This window comes from Strix aluco, chromosome 4 (assembly GCF_031877795.1).
Source record: "Strix aluco isolate bStrAlu1 chromosome 4, bStrAlu1.hap1, whole genome shotgun sequence".
NCBI lineage: Eukaryota > Metazoa > Chordata > Aves > Strigiformes > Strigidae > Strix > Strix aluco.
Genome location: NC_133934.1, coordinates 20,844,755 through 20,868,765, shown reverse-complemented (window position 1 = coordinate 20,868,765; position 24,011 = coordinate 20,844,755). Strand labels below are relative to the sequence as shown.

The 24,011-nt window shown below is 41.0% G+C and overlaps 1 protein-coding gene across 3 annotated transcripts in view; it reads right to left on the bottom strand.

Moving 5' to 3' along the window:
• RBPJ (recombination signal binding protein for immunoglobulin kappa J region) overlaps positions 1-24,011 on the bottom strand; it is a 155,763-nt gene that overhangs the window by 43,746 nt on the left and 88,006 nt on the right. Inside the window, exon 1 of one of the 3 annotated variants that reach the window (XM_074822289.1) lies at positions 16,548-16,607. The exons of 1 other annotated variant lie outside the window; for it this stretch is intronic. In XM_074822289.1, coding sequence (XP_074678390.1) covers positions 16,548-16,567 — 20 coding nt within the window. In that variant the 5' untranslated portion in view covers positions 16,568-16,607. Of the gene's footprint in view, positions 1-1,122; positions 1,211-16,547; positions 16,608-24,011 lie in introns of those variants that run through there. One more of the 3 variants, XM_074822294.1, reaches the window with a different exon arrangement.

Genomic DNA, 24,011 nt, shown 5'->3' with positions numbered 1-24,011 from the left:
AACTTTCCTCACCATACAGGGCACATATGTATAGGAAATACAAGTTCTTTAGTCCTGCTGTTTATGGAACAACTTGGAGACCAAAGAACCCCTGTTATTTGACAATAGCATATGCAAAACGGAGCCTAAACAAATGAAGAAAAATCAGAATGCCAATTTTAAAGTGCTTAAATTATCTTATATGGTTATGGGAAAGTTTAAATACTGTCAAAACAGCATTCACACATATAGAATACAGTATCAACGTTCCATCACACAAATCTTTTCAGTTTATCTACATGCTGTTCACCCAGGCATAAAAAATATAAAAACCAAGTGTTTGCTCTACTGTCAGATTGTAAGCAGAGGGTCTCCAGAATTTCTAATGACCATAAAAAAATTATAAAATGCAACTTAACTGTTGAGTTACACACAATTTTAGGGCCACTGCCTTAAGTGGATTTTTAAACAAAAAAACCCACAAGTTGCATACTAAATTTATTTATGACTATAAACCTCTTGGAACAGGTATCAAATTATGTTATGTTTACTAGCCCAAAGAAAGCCTAATAAAACATTCTGGCAATTTAAAGATAAACACCAGAAAAGTGTATCACTGTGTAACTTTTTTTTTTTTTCCATTTCCCCAGCAGTTCACAGGTTGTTGTAATAATTTTGTGTGCCAAGTTACCTATCATATCAGCTATAATGGTGTCTAGCTTTTTAAATAGATGGTATTGCTATGGGGACAGAGGACTGTTGGACTGTTTCTATGATGAGAGGGGTAGTGGGAGAAGTGAAATGTGAGCAGCAGGTTTGGAAGCCTGAGGTATTTTTCACTTCTGTTTTGTATTTTTTCCATATACACAGGAAACTCCCTTGGGGGGAGAGAAAGACCAACTTCCCTACAGCTAAATACAAGAACATGTGTAAAACAGAAAAGCCATTTAATCCTTCCATACCTTAACATAAAGGAATTTACAGAATCAGACAAAAATTTCAACACTGAGATAGCAAAATCTAATTTTTCCATCTCCAAAATTTCTTCAGACAACAAAGTCTTTGCAGTAGCAGAAAATTCAAGAGAATCAAGAGACAAAAGAGGATTAGGATGCCTCCACACACACATACATCATCACCTACCTTCATATTTAGAGAGTTCATTCTCTTCCCCAACCCCAGACTACTGTCCACGTATTCCCCTCTACTCCCTTTTGCTGCTTCAAAGCAAGTGAGGCAATGATGAAGCACGGCAGAGTTAAGACAGTCCACCCAGAGGTGTAGGGCCTTCTGCTCCCACTGCTGGCAGATGCAGGGGTTATTCTTATACAGGCCAAGGCTCTGGCAATCCATTCTGTCCATCTCCAAGAGCAGAAGAAGAGTAAGAACCAGACAAGCCTAAATGATACTTCCCCTGAACCGTGTCATGGCCATTTTCAGTTCAGGGGATTTCTCAGTCCAGTGTTGATGCCAAGAATGAACACAGCTTTTAATAAATGGACCTCACATGGTCCAAGCATACTGTAGATAGTAAAGGACGCACACTATGTGCTTTGGAGATCAGTGGGGCAGAGAAGAGACCAAGGGACAGTTGTGCTATAGAACAGGACTACACTGAATGTGCACAGGATTCCCAAGGCACCTTGGCATCATCAGTATGATCAGCCTCAAAGGGTCACCCCACCCCAGAACTAAAAATCAGTCTTAACACGTCAGCAAAGCCAGTTTCATATTGGCGTGATGCTTGAAAAGCCTGCAAATCACATGGCTCAGAAGCTGCAGATGCTCACCACTGACCTGAGCAGTGTGACAGAATGCCACAGCTGTCTGAAAGTACGCACAGAAAGCCAGCTGTCAAGCGTGGTATGATAATACACATGCTTATTACTAAAATTAACTACAAACACTAAGGAAAAGCATAATGAATCTCAACTAGTCATGTATTTGCTTTTCAGAAAGCTAGTTTAAATAAATAAGAAAACAGAGCTTCTACATTTGAGGGTCCCAAGCAGTTTTGCTTTGGTACCATGCAGTACAGCCCTGCTACCAGATGTTTCTAACTTTTGAGAACAAAATAAGACCTTTTCTTTTTTTTTAAAAAAAAAAAAAGAAGCTGCAGATCCAGCTGAGGGTTGTGGTGGTTTTTTTTTTTTTTTTGGGGGGGGGGGGGGGTGGGGGGGGGTGTTGTAGGGGTTTCTTGGGTTTGTTTTGTTTCATTTTTTTCCCAAGGAAAGGATTTCCAGTTTTCCCAAGAGACGGGCAACTACAAAGCACAACATCCTTTAGGAAATATATCTTCGTTAACTACACAAACACTGCCGTGACAGGCACCCAACAGCTGCTTAACTATGCTACTTTTAATAGTTACAAGACCTGGTCCACCATGCCAGCACACCTTGGGACAAACCTAAAGTCTACTCACCATCAGAGCACCACTCTTCACAATACACAAGGAGTACAGAGAAGTCCCGAGAGCTCCAGTTATCCTCAGTTATCCTGACTGGTTTTGTAATGAAAACCAACACAGTCCATACCTTTCAGGTATACTAAAGCCCCTGTTAAAAGGGCTCCCTGAACCTGCGTGCCACCCAACAGATAAAGTTTGCAAGCAGTATGAGTTATAGGTGAATACAGGCTACTTACAGGAATGATATAGTGCCAAGACCTAGGGCACTCTGAACTCAAGAGTCCTCAAGAACATGTTTCTAACAGCTACAATTAACGGTAGACACTGTAGAAAACAGATAGAATAAATAATCAAGAGGACTGACACAGAAAGGCAAAAGCAAGTGGACAATGCAATAAACGGCCTCAGGCAGAAGAAAACGTAGTGGATTCCATTACAGATTATTTGGCAAAGGAGAACCTGATAAATGACTCAACTCTTAGGAGAACAGCATGAAGTTACTTTTGGCTTCCAAGACAGAAATTAAGAAAGCAGCTGAAAAAAGGAAGAGGCCACAGTCAGAAGGAGCAATGAAGATCTGGGACAAAGCTTAAGTGTTTGTTTCCTGTTTCTCCAGCTATGGTCCAGTGTTGCAAGACTCAATGTTTGAAGGTTCCTTTTACCAAAGGAAAAAGGTTGCACACAGCAAGCCTCGCTGGCTGGAACTATTATTCAATTCTGATATCCAAAGGACATGCCTACTGGAATTCTTAAATTTTGTTGCTAAATGACGTGGGGAGGAGCATTTTAGCCGAAGGGCTAGATGAGCTGCTTAATCACTGAGAGTAAACTGAGGCTCACTGTTGAAAGAAAAAGTGCACCAGCATTACACATCTACTTCAGGAATACTTCCACGTTAATCTTTCAAATATGTATTTTTTTGTGATGCAACAATAGCAGACAAATTCATGACAAGTGTATCACAAAATCTACAAACCACTAAACACTACTCTGATGAGAACCACAAATGTAGGAGAGAACTGTTTCAATCAAACTGATAATTTTTAACCTGTACTGGAACACCCTAGTATGAATACTATTTCTCTAAAGTTCTGAAAAGGTATTAAGAAAAGCAAATCTAATGTTTGTATTCAATCACCGAAACAGGCAAAAAGAGAAGTTACAATTTTATGCAGAAAGTTACACATGCTCTTTTAACCCATTTTATATTAGGAGAAACTTTCTGTATAGTAAATATTAATTCAAGTTGTATAACAAAGCTGTATAACAAACAACCTGAAGTTTATCTGTATACACTCCCCTCCCCCCTGTTTTGGGCAATGCTTATTTACAGAATTTAGCTTTCAAAACCTGGTCTCAGCTTTACTTAGTTTGCTTTCATCACTACAAAAACAATCCTTTCTCCCAGTTCTGTTGCTTTAGAAATACACCATGCTAGTAAGAACAAAGTGTCCTGTTTCTTCACAGCTTTCAGTACACTCCTACAAAGCCACTAGCAACAGATCGCAGTCTCTGAATTCATTCAAAGTTCTATTTTATCCATCCCTCTTGGAGTAGCAAAAAGAAAACAAAATAGTAATAGCATCCCATACACTTCTAAATGATAAAGAGAAATGAAACATCAAAAGAGAGAAGGGTAGTGAAAGGAAATAACGAAACGCCTTCAAAATAAAGTTATCCTCCACTACGTTGTCTTCCTACCCCTCCCAAAATACATTTCCTGCCTTCACAATATTAACACTTAGGATCTATCCTTGGCTTTCCCCATATAACTTAATTTTTCTCATCTCTCTGTATCAATGTTTTGTCTTTTGTTACACAAGATATCTGGGATTCTTGAATTCTTAGATTCTATTTTCTCTCCGGTCCTCACCGGTTCTTTAGCTGGGAGACAAGCAGCATACCAGTGTTCATTAGACACCCTCTCCCATGATCAAAGACACCGATATGGCCAAGCTCCAAGCTCCAAAAAGCAAGGAATAGGGTTTGGACCTGACGTAAAACATACAGTTGATAGATTATCACATTGGTTGAGCAGTGACTTCCGCATTCTGTAGATAATGGTGGTGATGCTTTAAGCATACCGCAAGCTTTACAGGGCTAGTAACAGCAAAAATTGGGGGGAAAAAAAGGAACATGACCGATCCAGAGTAAGGAGCAACCCTGTTGGGAAGTACTCTGGAAGTACTGCTCTGGACAAAGGTAAGTGAACACAGACTGCCCAGGAAGAAAGAGAATAGGGCTTATACAGAAACTTCACAGAGAAAAAGTATTCTGGTGTACTACGCCATAAAAGAGAGATGTAGAAGCAAAACTAATTGAAGGCTGGTCACAAAACTCAGGAAAGAACAAGACTGAAAGCAACTAAGTAAAATAAGAAAACCCCAACGTTATACATGCAGCATACAGAAATAATAAGAGGAAGCAGAATTGACCAGATCTGAATTGGAATCAGAGGAACAGAATGTCAAGCAGTGGCTATACACATTTTTCAACTAATGTCAAAACAAAAAGGGGAAAATATCAGTTAGGGAAGCAATTTGAACACTGGTAGAATCTTCCATCTTAAAAAAAAAGTATTATCATTACTGAAGGAAATTGCCTAAAATCAGGACATTAAGTAGGAGAATACTGAACACAGCACGGAAAGTATCAAAAATGCCACCAGTAAAATCTATGTTAAGGAAGTATGTTAAACAACACTATCCACAATTTGAATCCTATGCACTAGAAGAAGCACAGGAAAACTTTCAGTAAGTGAAGAAGCCTCTTATCTCTACAGACGTAATACTCATCACTGCCTAATAACTTCCGGCAAACACAGTCTGTTGCTTTTTGGGTTTTCTAAGAACTGTTCTAACTGAAAAAGATAAACTTTCAAATTTGAACTGATGCAATACGACTTTCATGACTATGCAAACTGACAAATCTAACCAGTCTACTGCTAACTTAATAAGTACCATACAGCAGTAAGGTGAAACAGCCAAGAGTCAGTTTTCTCTGATTGCTTGCTAAGTATGAATATAAAAAAAAAAAAAAAAAATTAAGATTTTGTCCAGAAAAACTCTCTGGATGAAACACTGGAAAACCACTGGGTATGTTCAGAGAGTTCTTTCTTATATATTTTATTTCCATATGGAAATTCAGTCTAGATTCAGGGAACACTCACACAAGGACTGGCTTCAAACTGTGTCTTGACAGGTACCTTCAGCATATCTTCTGAGGTCACCTTTTATTTACTGCAATCTCAAAAGCTATGTGACGTCCCTGGTGACTGGAAAAAGAGAAACATTGCACCTATTTTTAAAAAGGGTAGAAAGGAGGACCCTGGGAACTACCAACCTGTCAGCCTCACCTCTGTGCCTGGGAAGATCTGGATTTCTGTAAGGCCTTTGACAGTCCCCCACAACATCCTTCTCTCTAAACTGGAGAAATATGGATTTGACGGGTGGACTGTTCAGTGGATGAGGAATCAGCTGGATGGTCACATTCAGAGGGTAGTGGTCAATGGCACAATGCCCAGATGTAGATCAGTGACAAGTGGTGTCCCTCAGGGGTCTGTATTGGGACCAGTACTGTTTAATATCTTAATCAATGACATAGACAGTGGGATCACAGAATCATCAAGGTTGGAAAAGACCTTTAAGATCATCTAGCCCAACCATTAACCTAAGACTGACAGTTCCCAACTTCGCCATATCCCTCAGTGCTATGTCAACGCGACTCTTAAACACCTCCAGGGATGGGGACTCCACCACTGCCCTGGGCAGCCCATTCCAATGCCTAACAAGCCGTTCTGTAAAGAAATGCTTCCTAATATCCAGTCTAAGTGTCCCTCATCAAGTTTGCTGATGACACCAAGTTGAGTGGTGCAGTTGACACGCCTGAGAGACAGGATGCCATCCAGAGGGACCTGGACAAGCTTGAGAAGTGGGCCCACGTGAACCTCATGAGGTTCAACAAGGCCAAGTGCAAGGTCCTGCACATGGGTCGAAGCAACCCCCAGTATCAATATAGGCTGGGGGATGAAGGGATTGAGAGCAGTCTGGCGGAGAAGGACTTGGGGGTACTGGTGGATGAAGAGCTGGACATGACCCAGCAATGTGCACTCACAGCCCAGAAAGCCAACTGTATTCTGCATCAGCTAGTCAAAAAGAAGAACAATTATCCCTACAGCTCAAGGGGTCTAATAAAAAAGAGTTGTCCTATACTTTCTAGTAGTCTTTAACACTTGCAAATGACTAAGAGCCTGGTCCACTTTTCCTTTGCTACCATTTGAAGTATGATTTATCACTTCAACAAGCTAATTGTGAGTAAAACTTCTCAATAAGATCTTTTTAAAACGTTGTTTCATAACAACTCATTTGTTTTGCCTGTTAACTGTTGTGAAATACAGGTATTTTGCCCACTGCAAATAAAAACACAAAAAGTTCTGACGTTTGTTTTAGTGTAGTTCTCATGTTTGTTTTAACACAGTTCTTAGTATTTTGAAGAGTGCTGCTATCTAAATGTAAGCACTGCAAACACAAATTTCATTTATTATCAAAACTGAACATGAACCTTGACAACATCTGTTTTATTAATTAAAATAGATATTAGAGTAAGTTTTTACGCCTTAACTTTCCTGTTTCTGATGACCTTTATGGCAAAAAAATACTTCAGATCTAGAACTCCCAATTTTCTATCTCTACATAATATAGTCTTCTATCACTTTGGCAGAGAAACTAAGAGGCACTTTCACCTCCATAACCAGCAGCAAAACAATTATTATTAGAAGCCACTCCTGTAAATTTAATATTTATGTGAAGATCTCTTAAACTTTCACATCATGATTAGGATTCAAAGTTAGTATCATCTGTGCTGACTGAAAGAGTTTGTCACAATGCATCAACTGTGCTACAAGCCTGTTCCAAAGAGAAAGTCTGATCCCAAATACATATTTTGATTAACTGCTCTGCATAGCTTATTAATGACGGATCTGTAATGCACATGTAAACAAAACAAAACCCACATCAATCATGTGATACTAAAAAAAAAAAATTGGTATGCAAAAGGAAAAAAACCAAAACCAAAAACAACATCCCAGGACTCAGTGCTGGCAGAGAAGCATTGAACAGCAGAAGAAAAAAATTTGGCCAGAAAAATACTTGGACAGAAAAGACACGTCCAAAATAGTTTTGCTATATCCCCTTCACTTCTGGAAGATATTACATTATTAAGGATTTTACTAGTCATCACTGTGTATCTACTACAAAACTGAGAGAGCGTGAAAAGAAACACACACATGCAGAATAACACCAGTCTTTCAAGAGAGCTTTTTCTTTTCTGAATTCTTACACTCACTACTGAAGCCAGAGGTGGCTGGTTGATTTGTAAAGTGGTAAAATATTTTGAATTTTAAAAATAAATACTTATACAGAATTTCTTCAATAGTATAAAGACACAGCTACAGCACACTGCAGCACCACTTCATTTTTCTTCATGTCACATTTATCCACTGGTCATGCCCTATCCATTGCTTTTATGTCTCAATTATACAAGAGCGGCATCTCTCTCTAGTGTCTATTCTAATATCCCTCATATTACCAAAACACATCAATTATGAATACAGTCACTCTTAGTCTTCCTTACCATACCTTTCTGTTACGCAAATTAAAAACCTAAGAAAGTCTGTTATCATCTGACCATCTTTCACAGTTGCAGTAGGGAGAGAAAACGTGATGCCACCTGCCAAAACCCAGCAAACTCTGAACAGCGAACAGCCCATAACCACACAGAGCAAGGAGAACCAAATCAGAGAGAGTAATTCTATTTCCACCTCTCCATGGACTCTGCATTTGACCTTGGCAAGTCACTGGGTTTTTGTGCTTGTTTTTTCATGTTCAGGACACGAAGGGCTTTTACGCAGATGGCTGGAACAACAACAACAATAACTGAGTAAGTTTAATTATTATTTATTCAATTATGCCAAGCCTTAGAAATCTTCCTCAATGGCAAAAATGCAGAGTGAGGGCAAGCACCTCTGATTCTCCGGACCTTCATTTTGAAGTTCCCTTTACGTAAGAGCACTGGTGAAAGCAGTAACCCATTATCAGAGACACCCCCCCAACTGTGTCAAAAACCGACAAAAGCTTAGTTTCACAAATTCTTCTGCTGAGCAAGCAAGTTTAACCTTATTTTCTACACTGTCAGTTCCTAATCCACAGCTTGCAAAAGAAACACTGCCTGCAAGATACTCAGCCACTGCTCCCAGACAAAACTAGAGTTAAAATAAGAGCCGCCAGGAAAAAGAAAGTAGGATATTGCCTAGAGAGTAGTTACTCTGTGCCATTTCTGTGGTCCGGCAAAAATTAGGGACCAGTATTTTACACAATTCAGTTCCCTTTCTCAGGCTTAGATAATTCTGAATTTCATGGCTGCCTGATCAACTTTCATTCTGATAACAAGTTTCCTGGTAATCTCCCAAAGCACCACGCACTGCAAATATGCCACAGGAATAGCTCTGAAAAAAAACAAAGTGCAGATGAAATGTTCTATAGACCAAGCAGTGTTATCAAGAATATCAGTAGAAAGACCTTTTTCTGGCACATACAGAAAAATGTCTACATTTGTCCATACTCATAAAGGGAAAATTTATAAATGTTCGTTCTGCTACTCATATAACTATAAATAATAAGATTAACAATCAGAAGACTGACTAGGACCCATTGCAATATATACCCTTGAATCTCACCTACCAGAAATAGAAGAATTAAATGAAGTTACAGGTGTAATCTCATGCAGAGCAGTCAAAAATGACTACTCGCCAATACAGCTTGTACAACAAGCCTTCTGGATTTTGAATATACTGATTAAGTGGCACTTCATACAATTTAGTCGTGCAATTACAATGAAAAGGAGATAGTTCTTGTTCCTGAGTAAGAAGAAAATGAGGAAAAGTTGTACCTTAACACAACCACATTAATGTCCTCATGTTTTCCGGCTGAAGCAATGAAAACAACTTGATTTAAATAATTACAGAAATATATACTTAAATTCTACAAGAACGTTTTAAAGACTTATCTGCATAAAAAGCCATGTTCAAAAAAGAGGTTCACAAACTTACTGAAGAAACACGCCGTTGACTAAAACATTCAGATTGCTTTAGAAAGAACAGATCATGCCCCAGCAGCATGTCATTCATGAAATAATCTGATTAATCGAAATAGTAAAACATTATAATGATTATATTTTGTGGTAAAATTTTATAGATCAGTCAAGCTTTTCAAAAATTACAAAAAATATTATATGGAACACAAAAATAGCATTTACCCTTGTAAAGTCCCTGTCTATTGTAAGGATGTAAAACCACAACACTACAAACTGAAATCCCTACCTTCTCTCCTTTCTTGGTAAAAAAGTTTGCCACTGCAAGTATGTAGTTCACGCATTTACAAGCAAACCAGCATGAAGATACATGGCCACATATCACTATCTGCCTACCTAAATTCCAGTTGAAGAGTATGGAGTATTTTTCAGAAAATGGAATTCTTTTAAATAGTATACATAGGCTTTGAAAAGTGGTCTATGATGCCACATAGAAGCAGGCAATGAAAGAGTTTCTTTAGGTTGTAAAGGGTACTTAACATTTTTTTAAAAAAAGGTACCAACCACAAAATATACACACACGCAAATTATGAGTGAAGAGTACCACAACATAAGTAGAACCCCAGGAAAGGAGATAATGTCAAACTCTAAGTTTAGCGCTTACTTTTCCAAGACTCCAAGTAAGACTATAATGATATGGAAATTGCTACTTTCTATTAATAATTTTATCTTCAAAGAAATTTATCAGCTGTTTTCTGAGCTTTTTACATTGGAAAGAGATAACCATAATTCCATATTATTTTCTTGCCTCATATAATCTTAATTATTAATTATTGCAATTATGTTCAAGGCAGGTATGAAAAGTGTACCATATTAGAACATTATAAGCATTTCCACATAAAAATAATTAAAGTTCAGTAAGATCAAGAATATAATTTTACACCTATAATTATAAACTTTCCTTGAAATACTATAGACTTAAAAAGCATATCCAGTTGTCAACAGAATTAAGATTTCATCTGACAATATAACTAGTGACGTTTACCTTTTTCCCTTCTTCATCTAAATACACAGGAAAAAATAAGCAACTCTTTAAAAGCAGGCAGACACTACAATTGCTTAATTTTTAAAAACACTGCAATAACATAAACCAACAAACAAAAAATCCTACTTGAAAGTACACCTTCCCTGTGAAATGCTCTTGGGAGGCAGTGATTCAGCACACTACAGTGCCATACAGGTCAATTAATAACGTGCTTGCAATTAACATTCAAAGAATTTAGGGTGGCAAGTATTACAAAGATAGGAAAGATGTCCCAAAACTTTAGAATTCTGCTGACAGGATTTGTTCGCCAAATGTGAAACTAATATTTTGCATAAACTACATTCTTCATTACCAATAGAGATTCAAATGTATTGCATAAGATAGAATACTTATGTGTATTAAATATGTATTTTAAAAATCTAAAATTACAATATCTCTCTCCAATTTTATCAAAAAACAAACATAGTGTAGAATAGTATGTATTGCACCTTAACTGAATTCCACCAAAAATTAATTACTAACTATAAAACCTTTTTTCAAAATCTTTGCCCATGAAGGCACTACAGGTCTTTTAAGAAGATTTAATAAGTAGCTATAGTCTACTTTAGTATAGTCTACTTTAACTTTTCACACTTTTAAAATATAGAAATTGCTTAAGTTCAAAAACAATCCTAGAATGAATTATTACTGCAAAGTAGAAATTAGCAAGTCAGAGGGAAGAATCTCTCTCATTCACAAACTCATGAAGATTTATGCAATTCGTAGTATGGAACAGCATACTTAAAAGAGAGTTATTTCTGCAAAGAGATATCGGCAAAGGATATTGCCTTTTAGCTAGCAGTAAAAAACACACATATATTATGCCTAATATAACAGTCTACAGATTATTTCTAGAGAAATCAAGCTATAAAAAGATTTATTTTCAAAGTTTCTTTGTGCTCTGTATCAACCAGAATAAGTCAGAAATTACAGAGTTACTTAATACAATGAACAAATAATGAAAGCAAATAAAATCCAAATCAAGAGCTTAACTTCACAAAATTGCTCCTACTGAAACTACAAAAGGTTAAAAGAATATTTGCAAGCATCTCGAAAGGCTCCTTCAAGAACATAGTGCTCACAGAGATTTCCCAATAGCCAAACTTAAGACACTGACATGCTCCTTGATAATGATTTAGTCACACAAAACCATCTACTCATTTGATTGTAAATGAGTTTTTCCCAACCTTTAACACTCATCATGTGCATATACACAATACAATAGCCATAGTTATGCTATTACTCAGATCTTAATAAGCACTATGTTTAAACCTCCAACGACAGTAAAAACTGTAGCCTGAAGATCCCATCCTTGAATTCTGGTCCTATAGTCTATATAATCCTGTTTCCACTCCTTGAGCTTCACTGAAACCATTCTCACTACTAACATCTCTTGCAGCCTAACCCTATGATGAGGCTCAGAATCAATATGTAATTCTTATCTTCCTAGACCTGTCTATCACCCAAGACTACCAGCAATGCTTCTTTTCCGGAAATATTCTCCATGATTTCCTTGGCATTGGTGCTGTCATGATTCATCCCTTATCATTCTAACTGTTCTTTCAGTGTATCCTCCTGAAGGAGCCTCCTCATTCACCTGTACTATTTTCTGAATCATTTAAGAGGTTTGTCTTGCATCCCTTTCCATTCTCCTTCACTTTATCCAGGGACATGATTCAAATTCAACTATTAACTCTCTGCCCTTAATCAGAAACATACTTTCTACTTTGCATCTCCTGCATTTGTCCAAGCTAAGACCTCAGCTTATGTCTCCCTTTCTCCATACAGATGCCTCACTATCAGCTCAGTCTCAGCACAGACAAAACACAGGTCTTACTCTTTCTATCACTGATGCAGTCTCCTTTCCACTACTGCAAGTCATTAACTTTCAGGACTCTTAACTAAGCATTAGCCCACAAACCATGGTTTTCTACAGGTCCTAGAAATAACCTGGTTTTGAGATCCTGACAATGTCCACCACATCACTAAAACATGCCTTTAGTAGCTTAAATTTTATCCTGTGACCACAGCAGTTCACATCTGAAGTAGTGAAGCATCCTTCTTCATCTTTCAAAATCCAGAGCTGACCCTGTTCTATTTATTCTGAACACTCCTCTCTAGGTAGCTTTTTCAGCCTAAGGTCAAATCACTCCAGTCCTGTGTCCCACCTGCCACCTCTTGAGCAGCATCCACTTCACTCTCTACTTCAAGACCCTTACTGGTCAATGTCCTCACCCTAAAATTACTAATCAGGATGTAGATGAGGTTAAAGTTTCAATAAACTGTTATATTTTCATCTCTGTTGTCCACATGGTTGGGAGAACTCCACAAAGCACTTGCTTTTTTCAAAAACCTCCTACAAGTTTTTCCATAGTTCTCATTAAAAACAAACAAAACGACCACACAGCTGGCACACCTAGACCACTATGCTAAAATTCACTGCACTGATGCCAAAATTCTCCTGTGTCATCACAGATCTGATGTGTCTTCCCTTACCTTAAATCATTAAATATTCTGGGTCAGGAAACACCTCTTAACTACAGAACTTTGGGATGAGTAATTCAGACACGTAACTTAAATAGTCCAATACTTAAAAAACTGTTAATAAAACAATCTTCTACTTTACAGTGCCTAGGGAAAACATCATACCAGTGGTGATAAGCCCACTCAGTTATCATTGACTTTTTCAAGGCTTCTCAACCTGTTTGAAAAATAATCCAGATACTATCTTGTATACTGCTATCACAGAGGTTTTCACTGGTAATCAAGCACTCAAACCAATGCCTAGTGTTTATAATTTTTATCTGCGCTTTCTAAATTGTGTTCAGTTGTTTGCTGGTATAGGAATCTTTTTTTTTTTTTTTTTGCAATAGCTTCTTGCATTATTTTCTAGTATTTTAAAGATCAGGCTGTCCCCGGCTACAGAGAAGACACTATTCCATATTTTATGTCATTTTAAAATGACACAAAATTAAGTTCTTAGGATTAGAAAATCTCTGTCATATGGTTGTATAGACCTAGCACAGCAATTTTCAAACTAACTGAGGCCTACAGGTATTTTTGTAGTATCAGTAATTATTTAAAACAAAGTGTTTTGTACCCAAAACGTGCTTCTCTAATTAAATAATATTTTCATTAATTTTGTCATCTTAAAATGAGTTTTCCTAAATCATTCACAAGCAAAACCAAAAATACTCCACAAAACCCTAAAATACTGTCCTATTATCCCAGCCATAAATTATCCACTTCATTTTAAATAATAGTTCAAACAGTAATTCATTTTCAGTTACTTGTTTCGCGTTTCTATGTACTTTCTCATTATATCCAGTTCTGTCACTGTGCAATTTAGGTTCAGTCATACTGTAAACACAAGCAATTTTGAGCAAAACATTCCTTGTGATGCAAGTAGCGGGAGCGTGCCACATGCTGCAAACAAGGAACTGGTAATGTACTCTGACTGCTCCCCCAAAATAATGCAGTAAATTCCTACTATTCTGTTCCAACACAGCATAAACCTAGGTACTATAATTCAGGCTTAGGCATAGTTTTCACAGGAAAAAAAAAAAGTGGTTTTACATTCAGCTTACACTGACTGCAGAAAAGCCATATGCTTTATCTCAAGGTTTGAGCACCCATAAGAACTGCAAGCTGCCCATTAAAATACAATGCGTTTTTTTCGTACACTATTCAGTTACAGCTTTTTAATTTCAAGCACTTCTTTCCTGTGCAAGTCAGCTTTTACAGAACAGCCTAGAAAGAAAACCGCCTTTAGGATTTTGAAAAAAAATTCAGCTACTGGAGTATCATCGATTTTTAATCCTACTACACACAGACAACTCAGCACTGGAGCCACACTCTAGAAACAGGTCATGTAATAAAAAAATCAGGTTCCTTAATGTAATCTAACTATAACGTTAACCAAAGTTAACAGACTTCATTTTACTAATGTTAAAAATATTTGACAATAAAAAAACAAGACTACTTTTTCAGAGAATTATTTGACTTGCAGGTTTTGAAGAATAAATTTAGCATTAAAGTCCTAAACTACACGCAATTATTTTCACTCTTGTTAAAATAGTGTTTCCTAATGTTCAAATTATTCGATCATTCATTAAAAAAAAAAAATCTGCAATTGTTATTGTCAACATTTTAACAGATTTCCGAAAAGGATAAAAGTAACTCAAACATGAGAACACTTCTGACAAACCTGTAACAGTCAATAAACAAAAGGAAATGAAGCCCAAATATTCAGATGAGTAAACTAACAGAAAAGTGGAAAAACTTAATTGCTAACTAGAATGCAGGCTAACACTTATAGCAAACTTTAAAAGCATTTGTTCCCTTCTTTCAACTCTAACCTCTAAAACAGTACACTCCAGGAACCATAACAAACAAGACCAGCTTCCCTAAGAACATTTAATTGGGAAAACGTGTATGAGCCACAAGATGCCTTTATCAGGAGAGAAATCAAGCAAAAGCTTCGATTTAGTTTTCAACAAACAAGAGTGAGGAATTGGAAACACTACTGCAGCCAAACAAAACAACAAAATACCATAATGCTACCTTCTCCATGAGAACAAAAGCATCAACCACCAACTCCACCCCACCCCCAAGCAGGCTGTTGCTCTCTAACCACAGAGCCAATGCTGTAGACAATGTAATCCCACAGGGAAGACAGAAGGTCACAGACGCACTGTGAAATCATAAAACAAGGTCCACATTTTAGAAGGACACAGCAGTACTTCCACCAGTTAAGATTTCATTTAGAACAAACAGGTGGAGTATAGAAACGGCCTGTTTTTCTCGATTGTCCCTTCCCTCAACACATAGAGGGAGGTCACACGTGCTCAGCGTGATCCAAAATTAAGGGTATGGCACTTACAATAAGCAGCAGAAGCCAAGATGTGGGGAGGATGGCAATGTGCAATGTAACACTGCAGGTGAGATTGCGTACTGTATGCCAGCAGTGGATCTGTTATTATTCATCAGCTGTAGGTGGCTAAGAGGGTGTCACTTATTACAGTGACACACGCTACAGCTGGCTAGCCGTGATTAAGTATTACCCAGCGTGGCTGAAAAGGATGGCAACTATCATTCATTATGATCCAGCGTGGCTTAGTGGGGTGGGGAGGCTGCAACCCTTCACTGCAATGCAATGTAATGTTTGGAGGAAGGCGGCTGAAACTCCACAAAGCCCTGGGAGGGGTGTGCTGGGAGATAAAGGGAACCTCGGTCCCCCAGCCTGCGGGGACGGGCGTCCAGCTCGCAGGGGGACGCCTGACCGCCCCGGGCGCGACCGAGCGCGCTCCGCCGCAGCGCCCGACAGCGAGGGACGAAGCCGCTCCGCTCCGCAGCCCGGGCCGGGGCCCTCCCGCCGGCCCCGCCGTGCGCGGGGGACTGAGCCACGGCAGGAACGCTGCGCTCAACTTCTCCTCACCGCAGGAGCAAAAGCCTTTGTCCGAGCGCTCCCGGTCCGTGGCCGAGGGAGCCCGGGGGTCCCCCTCCTGCGGCAGGATGAGCCGGGGCGACAGAGGAGGGGGAACGGCCCGTGCCAGCCCGGGGCCCTCTCCCCGCTGGGCTCCGCTGCTGTCGAAGAAGCCCTCAGAGAGGGACCCCCTCCGGAGCAGCCGGGATGAGCGCTGACCCCGCACGGAGTCCCGACCAGCGTGCCCGTGCCGGAGACGAGGAGAGCAAGCGAAGCGCCCGGCCCTGCCGGGACCCCCGCGCCGGGGGGGGCCGCCGGAGAGCCCGGCCGCTCGCGGCCCGTCCCTCGGGGCGCGGGGGGCCTCCTCCCGTGTGCCCACCCGGGGGGGGATCCCAGCCCCCCGGGGTTTGCGTCTCGGGGCCTGCCCCCGGGCCGTCCCACGGGCAGCCCCCGCTTCCCCACAGCGCCGGCGGAGGCGCCGGCGGGCGGGAGCCGAGCAGCCGGCGCCCCGGCACCCCCAGAAACAGACGGCTCCCGGCGCGGCGCCGCGAACCCCCCGCACTTACCCTGTCACAACAGGCGCCATCTTCCACAAACTCTCGCCAAAACTCCTACTCTCGCGAGAGCGCCCCCCTCCCCGGGCCCGGAGCGCGCGTGCGCGGGCCCGAGAGACACGCGCGGGGCGGCGCGCGCCGCCCACTCAGCGCCCGGGCGCTCCCCTCAGACACAACAGCCGAGGCGTGGGAACCGCGCGGCTCTCGCGAGAGCGCGCACCGCCGCCGGCGGGCAGAGCGGGGAGCGGGGCAGCTCTCGCGAGAGCGGGGCGGGCGAGGGGGGGGACCGAGGGATTCCCTCTGCCCGCTCGCGCGTCTCGCCCCTGCGCCTCCCCCCGCCGGCGGGGAGGGACGGACCAACGCGGGGGGCGGCGGGGGGAGAAACCATTCGGGGCGAGGAAGCGGGGGGAGAGGTGACCGCCTGCGCGTGTGGGGACGGGGCGCCGCGGGGCTGGGCCGGAGTGCCGGCCAGGGGAAGGGGCGGCCGCCAGCTCCGCCCCCCCCCGCGGGAGGCGCGTGTGGGGCCGCCCGCCTCGTGCTGCCGGTGGGCCCGGCACATGCGCGGCCTGGAGGGCCCCGGGCCGCCGCGCGCGGTGGGGGCGTCACCTGCCCGCCTGGGGCGGGCCCCGCGGCAGGGACATGGGGCCTCCGGGCAGCGGCGGCGGGCGGGGGAGAGCGGCGGCGTGCACGAGGAGGATGGAGAAGGTTTCTTCCCCAGTATAAAATTAATGTTCCCTCAGGAGTTCAGAAAGGAGCGTTTGTGGAAGTTTTGTTAGTGTCACGTGCCCGCTCTGTCCAAGTCACTGAAATCGTACAAAACCAAACCCAAGTTGGTAACTGTTGAGCAGCTTGGGTTTCTTGCCAGAGCTGTGAAGAAAGTCAAAATCGACCGACTGAAGGTAACCTCTTATCACTGCCTTTGATGGCTCTGTCAGGCAGTACAGACTAAACGCTTTTTCATTCCTTTTTATTGAGTTTAAAAATTAATTCATACAGAGTTCTGAAACCAGTGGGAAATGGAAAAGAAACTCTTTTTCCAATAGTGAATAAAAACTAACAGTAGGAGGCTGGGATCCAGAGGCACAGCTATTAGATCTATTAGATTTCTTGCATAGAAATGTTACATCACTTTTTGAAAAATCAGTTTTAAATTAAAAGCCTGTGTTCCTAATTTTGTTGTCACCTGCAACCAAAAGGCATAAGATACATTTGTTTAGCAAACAAAAATTGTTGTGTCTGCTAAGACTCCAAGCAAGAAGGCGAACCTTGTGGTGACCTCTCGGATAGACTGCTGAATATAGGCACGGGAACAGAAGGTGTCTGCAAAACAATTATCTGGATGTGCTCCAATGTTTCGACATAACAAAGGAAGACAACCCCAATTTTGGATATTTAACAACATTACCATTTCAAGGTGAGGGTCTGATCATCCATTAGAAGACTGTGTTTGAAAATTAATCCTTTTACATCAAGGATTTTGTCCTGTCCGTTCAACTTCCTCTATGTCTTTAGCATAACACGTCAATCTAACTTCAAGCACAAATGCCTACATGGAGTTAAAGATCTGCTGAGATTCCAAAACCACATCATTTTTATTACTTCACCTCCATACCTCTGCTGTCTCCCAAATTAGGGAAAAAGATAACATTTCAGTAATCCCATGAATATGATTTTGGGTTTCTCTCCCACATACGCTCTCTGCTGCTAATACTAATTCAATGAATAATGTCTCAAATGACTTAAATCATGTTTTAAGAGATTGCTTGGCAACAAAGATTGCTGTAATTCTACTCACTGTACAAACAGCTATTGTTATCATTAAGGGACTTTCCCCATCATGATTTCCCCCTCCTCATTAGGTATGAAAGGACTTTGATTGGCTCCCTCGTTGGCGCAGTTCTCGGCAAAAGCACAAGGCATACTGGAAATCCTCTGTATTGTTTGCAAAGAGTAACTCATAATCCCTTTGGAAATCTCTTCCTAAAAACATCTTCTGTCTCTTTTTTTTCTTTTTTTTTTTTTTTTCTCCCAAGGCTAAAAAATGATCTCAGCTTGTGCTAGCTCCATTCCATTAAGAATGGTTTCTGGACATTTGCCACGGACTGTCTCTAGATGGTCATTTTCTGGGGCCCCTCTTCTAGTGTGTTTTGAATCAAACTGGAAAATCTAAAAATATAGCACACAATAATCTGCAGTGTCTAGACTCTTAATATTTTACAAAGAAGGCATTTTGATTAATAACCAGATTAATTGGATACTGGAGCAGGTATATTATTTCGTAGAATTAATAATTACAGAAACTATTGCAGTCCTTTCCATCACTGACAGAGATATATTATAAAACAAATAACCACTGAATTTTTCTTTTATTTTTGATTATAAACAATCTGTAGTTCAGAAGGCCAGGAATACTATTAAAATCAATAGTCTGAAATTATGTGAGTAGCTGGTGGAAGCAAAGATAATAAAACCACAGAGGGTTTTTTAATCTTTTTCATGCATTGAATTTTTCTTCTTGCTGATAAAAGTTTGTATTTCGCATAGTGGAGTATGAGCAATTCCTGTTGACTTTACTGGAAAGTGAAAGCATCTAGTACCTCAAGGAACTAGGCCCCGCTTTCTGATCTGTAATGAATGTAAATGATTCCAGAGCTGAGGTAGAAAAAAATGTAAGGTTTGCACTGTCTAAAATTTTGTGTTTGCTATGCAAATCGATAGTTTGACTTTTTGACTTAAGCCCTGCTGAGGTTGGTAGAAGGGTTCTGAATCAGGCCCATCGCTTCAGAGGTGATTTAGAGAAGCATGGCTTGGAGGCGCCTTTGAAGGACGTGATTGCAACAAGTGTTGGGCTTCACTCTTCTTTCGAGCAGACGCTCTGCTGGGTGACTCCAGCTGGGTGCTCAGAATCATTAGCTGCCTTCAAAAATGGAAGGCTGTTAAAGAAGAAAAATCCAGTTTACTCTCACTTGTAAAGTGGAGGATAGGACAACCTCCTACTTCTTTGGATTCACTGACACGTGCAGCTGTGAACAGAGCCAGGTACGCACATCTGTGCTAAGTGGATGCCAGCAGCTTCACTTGGGAATTCATATGGTTCCTCCGTCCGCTCAGGATCTTTCTTCTTGTGGAAAGAGGAGAAAAGACAGGGAGCCTAGGAAGAGCCCACAGAGTCATTAGGGATCAGGCCCTCTATGTGAACGGGGAGGAGGTCTTTTGGCCTGGAGTTTTGTCTCACCAGTGGTACTGAAGGAGCTGCTAGCCAGCGGCGCTCGAGCAGCCCGGCTCTGGAGCAGAAGGGCAGATGGGAGCAGGGAGCCCGGGATGCAAGCTGTGATAACCAGGCTGAAAATTTCAACAGCTTGTTCAACCAGTCCAGACCAAACTTTCTCCAGCTCAGCCTTGGCTCTGGGCTTCTCCTAAGCTCATCCCTTTGGGCACAGCACTAGCTAACATGCTGGCTGACTTCTTGTTTGGCAACTGCCTCCCACCTTGCTGGCTTGGAGAAAGATGAGAAGACAACAGATCTGCACCCACTTGTGTAGAAGCACCCTGTGTCTCTTACGTGCTTAGCACAAGCACGTAAGAGACACGCAAGGGGACAAGAGTCCCTTGCTCGGTTGAGTCTGTCTTCTTGTAAAAAATAAGACATAGTGTGTCTTGTAAAATCCTAGCTATTCATAAAATCCAGTGACCTTAAAAATCTTTGTAGGTAGTAGAACCACACAGTTATCTGAATCTTCATTATAAGCAGCAGGTTTATCTTGAGATGTTGCAGTTTGTATCTGGTGGTGTAAATCACACGTTGTAGTAGTAAGTACTGTGATACAACCTGCTGGAATTTTATAAGCACAGGATGTACAATGTGGTTTAACCGCATGTCTAGGAAAGAAAATAAACAGGTAGTTGCCCACAGAACATATCTTACATCTGAACTTCAGTGCATATGCCAACAAAAGTTATCACCTAAGCTGCTAGCTGGACAGCTCGATGTCAGAGTGCCTCTGCTCTTCGAAACGGATGCTCTTGTTCAACATAGCTCAGAGGATTTGCAATGTTGTCTTGAGGATGATAGGGAGAAAGGATAGGCTAGTTAACAATCTGCAGCAGGAGCGTTGTTAAATAGTTTTCGCTTGTGTGTCATAACCTCAGAGAGGACAGCAGTGCAAAGAAAAATCTGAATCTGCATCTTAATGCCAGATGAGGTGTAAGTATGCCTTAGTATGGTAGTTCCCAAAAGCTACAGTTGAGTTTGGGCCTCACTCTGGAATTGCCTTGCAAACAAATACAGTCCCTTCACAGAGTGTTTTTATAATATAAAGGCAAGATGCAAGAAGTGAGTATAGCAAACAATAGGAAGGAAGAGGGGGAGGGAAGATGAGGTTAACAGTAATAACATCATGTGGTTATGTAGGTTAACAGTGTGAACAGCTTGATGACTAGCTTCTGTAACCTCTTCTTTTTAAATACTTTTCTAGAACACACTGTTAAGACACTTTGCACTGTATTAAATTTTGCTTCTTACCCTACCCCAGAAAACTATCTTCGCTTATTTTCCAGTAGGTGAAGTTGTATTTTTCTGTTTGCATGTAAACTATCCTGCATCTCTCTTCTTAGTTCTACTGGCCTCTTTAAAGAGTCCATCTCTGAACCTCTCTTACACAGTGCTCCTCCACTCGTGCACATGGTGCCTGTCCACCAGTTAAGTGTGGCACCGGGTTATTCCCTTAGCCCTGTTCTCCGCACACAGCCCTCTTCTGCAGCGGTGCTGCCTGCAGCGGGGGCTGGTACCATCAGCCTCCCCGTCCTCAGGGTGCCCCTGTGGGTACCACCAGACTTCAGTAAACCCGTGAATCAGCTGGAGAGTAAAATGCCCCGGAGGCTGGCAGAGCCTGCCCACCACCCACCAGGTACCTCCAGCCCCTGCACTCCGACGTTCCCAACCACAGACACCAGCGGCACGGAGGTTCACTGGGCCCCACCTTGGTGCTGCTGGGAGCATGGCTCCCACACCACCCTGACCTCGTGCCATGGTTAGCATGTGTACCCACCAAACCAGTTCTAAGATTAAGCAGCAGTACACAGGATTACAAAGTCATTACTGACAAGGAGTACAGCAGCATAAACTGTGTAAAAACCTCCATGCTTCCAAAACATGCTAGAGAAGACACAGTTCCTTTTCAGTCTGTCTGCTCCCTGTAGGACTGACTTTGAGTAGAGTACACCAAAGGAAATTAGTTGCATCCCACTGAAATCAAGAGGACAGGAAAGATTAAACCAGTCAGACTGTGAATTATCACATATCATTAAAGCAAAAGGAAGATTTAAAGATTATGATATGGCTCCAGATGTTTTATCAATTTTATTCATATATAAATACAAATTGAATTTGCAATGCTACAGTTCTGAAAACAACGTGAAAACAGATGTCTTTGTGCAGGAAAACTATTTAACCAGAGGTGCTGTCAGAGTTCTGTTGTTTTCATGATGTATATTAGTTTACCATCTACACTGCCAGACACATGCTCACACCCACACCTGTAATTCGGTGACTGAGTTAGAGCTGATTTTTTCAGCTAATCTGCTCTCCCATTCATGAGACTCCTTGAGAAAATGTATGCTGACATGCCTCATCTTTACCTGCAAGTAAAATGTGTTTTTGGAAAAGCCCACAAAGAATGAAAACTCATTTGGTTTGACAAAACACAAGAGAAACCCACACACTCTTGATTATACACATTTTTCTGCTGGATATAGTGCTTAAGGGAATTTCAGACTAACTATAACAAGGTACAAAAAAAGAGCTCAGCAGCCTACTCTAAAAGAAAACCACAAACTGCCCTTGATAAAACTACCACTAAAAACTTATTTTACATTATAAACCAGCCCATTTTACTATGTACTAGGAAAGTCTAGGTCCCAGTCACAACCACACGCTATGTCGAATGGGAGGAAACGTAGACAGAAATCCTTAACCTGTAATTCTACATACAAATACATGCACAAAGGAATTTTCCTAGTTATGGGTAGAGAGAGGAAGGAAATTAATTGCTTCACAATGAGTATAAAGCTAGGTACCGTGTAAACACTATTTGGAGAATTCAGTGACGGTTAAGCCTCATGCTGGTCTTGTATGAAGAAGTTAAACTAATTTTGTGTGTTTAGTGGCTTACAGAGACTATCCATGGCCTCAGGCTGTGAAGATAATACTCGGTTTGGGGCTGTTTCTTTATTTAAAACATTGAGGAAGTTATACACTCCTGAATCAGAAGATTTTTTAAAGTAGTCTAAAGGCATGGTCAAAGAACACATAATCCTAAAAAATAATTATCTTGTAATACTGCCATGTTGATAGCTATTTGGATTATTTCTTTTGTCAAGAACAGTTGCACAAATTCTAGTTGTTGTGGACTTAGTCTAACTTTCAAACCATTCTCATTTTGAACCTCTGCCGTTCTGCAGCCCATTTTCCATAATCCTCATCCTGAAAAAAGAAAGACTATTTCTGGCAGTAGTTAATGAAAATAAATTCCATACAAATTGCCTGAGAATATTTCATTGCTCAGATCCAGGGTAGTTGACACTTGTGAATAAAATAACCTTTTGAATTTTTTCCTTTTAGGGGATTACACGTGACCTTTTAATGCTAAAATTCATTAGTGCTTGGATATCATATTGATGAGCTTTGTATAAATGAATGGATGAACAGGTAAGTCATAACTAAGGTAATGAGCTTATAGCTGCTATGGATGCAACTGAAGACATGTCATGGATGCTAATTAATTAAAGAATTTCTGTATAATTTTATTTATTGTCAGTCTTGGTTCAGAAGTCACTCTCTCTTCTTTAATCTTAACAAGCAGTGTTTCATTTTTAATGTTCCAGACAGCTATATCTTTTTTCTAGAAAGCCAGATATCCAGCCATTCTTATTACTCGTGGCTTCATTATCAGTTTGTTTTTCTGCTCATTACTGGCACTGACCTTGCCAAGAGCTAAGCACATGCATAATTTTACTCATGCGATTAGACTCATTAAAGCTAATGGGATTAGTCAAGAAAGTAAAGCTACTTCTGTTTAAGTGTTTGTCATTTGAGGTAGTGCGACTAGAAACAAGATCAGGAAAGTCTGGAAGGAATTCAAACTGAACAATAATTTTCATTAAAAGTCATATAAAGAGAAATTCAAACATTTTTCTCTTGACCCAACCCTGATGGGTGATGAACACAAGATGGTTTCACACTGGAGGCGAACAAGGATTTTCTAACATTGTTTTTTCTTCAGTAGATGGGGGTTTGTCAGAACTGAAGCTGGTCTCAGCAAACTTTACAAGGTCTTTTCTCAAGTCTAGGATGAAATTTCTAAATGAAGGGTAATGAGAAATATGCATCTCAGCCAAGGGCCTAGCAGCAGAGGCTGACTGTAACCTGACAGCAATGTCATGATGCTGCAGCCTGGGAGACTTCAGTTCCCACCAGGA